This window comes from Suricata suricatta, chromosome 2, assembly GCF_006229205.1.
Source record: "Suricata suricatta isolate VVHF042 chromosome 2, meerkat_22Aug2017_6uvM2_HiC, whole genome shotgun sequence".
NCBI classification, from domain to species: domain Eukaryota; kingdom Metazoa; phylum Chordata; class Mammalia; order Carnivora; family Herpestidae; genus Suricata; species Suricata suricatta.
In genome coordinates, this window is record NC_043701.1 from 14,692,939 (window position 1) to 14,695,585 (window position 2,647).

Consider the following 2,647-nt stretch of genomic DNA (forward strand, 5'->3'; position numbering starts at 1 on the left):
TATGCACTTGTGTGCACCTTGGTCAGTGCTGGGAACCATGTGCTGCATTTTTGTTCTTTGCAGGATTTGCTCAATGAGTGTCTATTGGGCAAACAGTACTGATGGTCCTAATAATTTTATTTTTTTAAGTGTATTTATTTATTTTGAGAGAGACAGTGCAAGTGTGGAAGGGACAGAGCAAGAGGCAGAGAGAGAGAATTCCAAGCAGGCTCTGCCCTGGTAGTGCATGCGGGTCTTGAACTCACAAACCACAAGATCATGACCTGAGCTGAATGTGGATACTTGACTGACTGAGCCTCCCAGGCACCCCGGTCCTAATAATTTTTTTATAAGTTTTTTTAATGTTTTATTTGTTTTTGAGAGAGAGACACACACACAGAGCATGAGCAGGGGAGAGGCAGAGAAAGAGGGAGACACAGAATCTGAAGCAGGCTCCAGGCTCTGAGCTGTCAGCACAGAGCCTGACGTGGAGCTCGAACCCACAAACTGTGAGATCATGACCTGAGCTGAAGTCGGCCACTTAACTGACTGAGCCACCCAGCCGCTCCTAAAATTTGATGAAACTTCAGTAACTGGCAAGAGCTCCTTCTGGGTACATTGTTCTGATAGGAGCCTGGCAAACTTTTTCTGACCTTTAGCATTTATTTATTACATATCCAAATGAAACTGTGGCATTCCTTTGTTTAAAAAACAATGTAGTTCATGGAGGCTGTTAATTTGACAACCAGGGGAGGAGAAGGCTGGGAGATGGAGAGCGCCAGCTTCCCTACCTCTGTGAACTCTCTGAACCTCATGGGACCCGTCTGCACAGCAAAGACAAATTTGATGATCCTAGGAGCATTTGGGAACAAGTATTTGATTTCACAGTGCTTAAAGATCACTTTATTCCTCCCTTTATCTATGGAATAGGGATATATCCATATGCCAGGGGTTGATGGAGTAGGAAAATGTCATTTGCAGCCTGCCCTTCATTGGTCCCCGAGGCATGGCATGTCTAAGCGTAGAGAATGAGCCGTAGACAGACTCCTGGCTTGGCTTTGCCATCAGGACCCCTCCCTGAAGAGGCTGGGTGGGTGGCTTTAAATTTTTAATTATGACATGCCTAAGTTGTGGAAACAACGTGAGTATAGTGAAGATAAATGTACTGAAACATTCTGAAATCAAAGAAATATACACCCTGCCTTTAAAGAACCAATACATACTGTATTTTCTCTCCTTGTGAGTCTCAAAGGCATGAGCGGGTTTCTACTTCTTTCTGCCTCCAAAGCCTTTCACTTCATTCTTCAGAGTCAACAAGATCATCCTTCTTTATAACCTCGATGGAAATGAGTGGAAGGGCCCTCTGCTAGAGCCTTTGTTGCCTGTCCTTTGATGTCTAGACAGGAATACAGGAACGTCACTCTTAGGCACAGTGTTAAACGGAAGTGAAAAGCCCAGGAACCAAGCAGCTCATGGTCTGCTCTTCCTAGGAGGTGTCACCCTCTGCTGAAGGGATGGGGGCCATGTTTGAGCACTGCTTGTGTCCCTTGTCCGGGAGGAAGAGCCCTAGTCAGGACCCAGGCATCTTGCCAGGCGGCCTCACTTTTCAGCCACGGTTGACCAGGCTGCCCTCTGTGTCCCTTCAGGCTCCCAGATCCAGCACCTGACACAGGTGGGGATTGCAAGCAGAATTGGAGCCCAGCCGGTGGAGATCCCACCAAGCAGAGGTGGCCAGTATGGGGGACCAGGCTGGCCTTCCTACGGGGAGGATGAGGCGGGCCGAAGAGAGCCGGTGAGTATCTTGTGTGGGGGAGGGTCATCACCGAAAGTTCAGACACAGTCGCTTAATTGAGCTGCTTCTGCTTCAGCGTTGAGGACCCCATTTTATTTATTTATTTTTTATTTTTTTAACATTTTATTTATTTTTGAGAGAGAGAGCCAGAGTATGAGTGGGGGAGAGGCAGAGAAAGGGGGAGACACAGAATCTGAAGCAGCTCCAGGCTCTGAACCGTCAGCACAGAGGCCAACACGGAGCTTGAACTCATGAACCGTGAGATCATGACCTGAGCCAAAGTCAGATGCTTAACGGACTGAGCCACCCAGGCGCCCTGAGGATCCCTTTTTAAAACTTACATACATAAAAGTATTAGCCTCCCTCATTTTTTTCTCCGTGAGTGTATTTTTGCTTGCAGTTTTTAGATAGTAAATTCCCACCCACCCAGAATGGGAGAGTATTGGCATTGAACATTTTGGAAGTGTATCATTTCTCTGGAGGCAGATTTTAGGCTTAAAGTAGTGAAGTTTTGAAAATAACCTTTAAAAAACTAATAAAAGTGATATTCATGACATAAAATCTGGACAGAGCCCTATAAGTAACAGCTACTTTTAAATTTTTTCTAATTTTTTATATTTTGGCAAAACACACATAATACAAAATTTACCATCTTAACCAATCACAGTTCACAGTCAGTGGTTTCAGATACATTCACGATGTTCTACACCCATTACCCCCTACATCTCCATAGCATTTTGCATCTTGTAAAGTGGAAAGTGTGTGCTCATTAGACCCTAAGTGCCCTCTGCCCCTCCCCCCAGCTCCAGACAGTTCTACTTTCTGTCTCAGTGATTTGGTCTTTCAGGTAGTGAATTTGAACCTGTAGGTGACTCA

General features: G+C 45.4%; 1 protein-coding gene across 1 annotated transcript in view; it reads left to right on the plus strand.

The window, feature by feature from the left end:
* The window catches only part of KIAA1549 (KIAA1549 ortholog), an 85,512-nt gene that overhangs the window by 76,927 nt on the left and 5,938 nt on the right, over window positions 1-2,647 (plus strand). Inside the window, exon 17 of the mRNA XM_029917923.1 lies at window positions 1,626-1,771. Within this exon, the coding sequence (XP_029773783.1) occupies window positions 1,626-1,771 (146 nt within the window). The remainder of the gene's footprint in view (window positions 1-1,625; window positions 1,772-2,647) is intronic.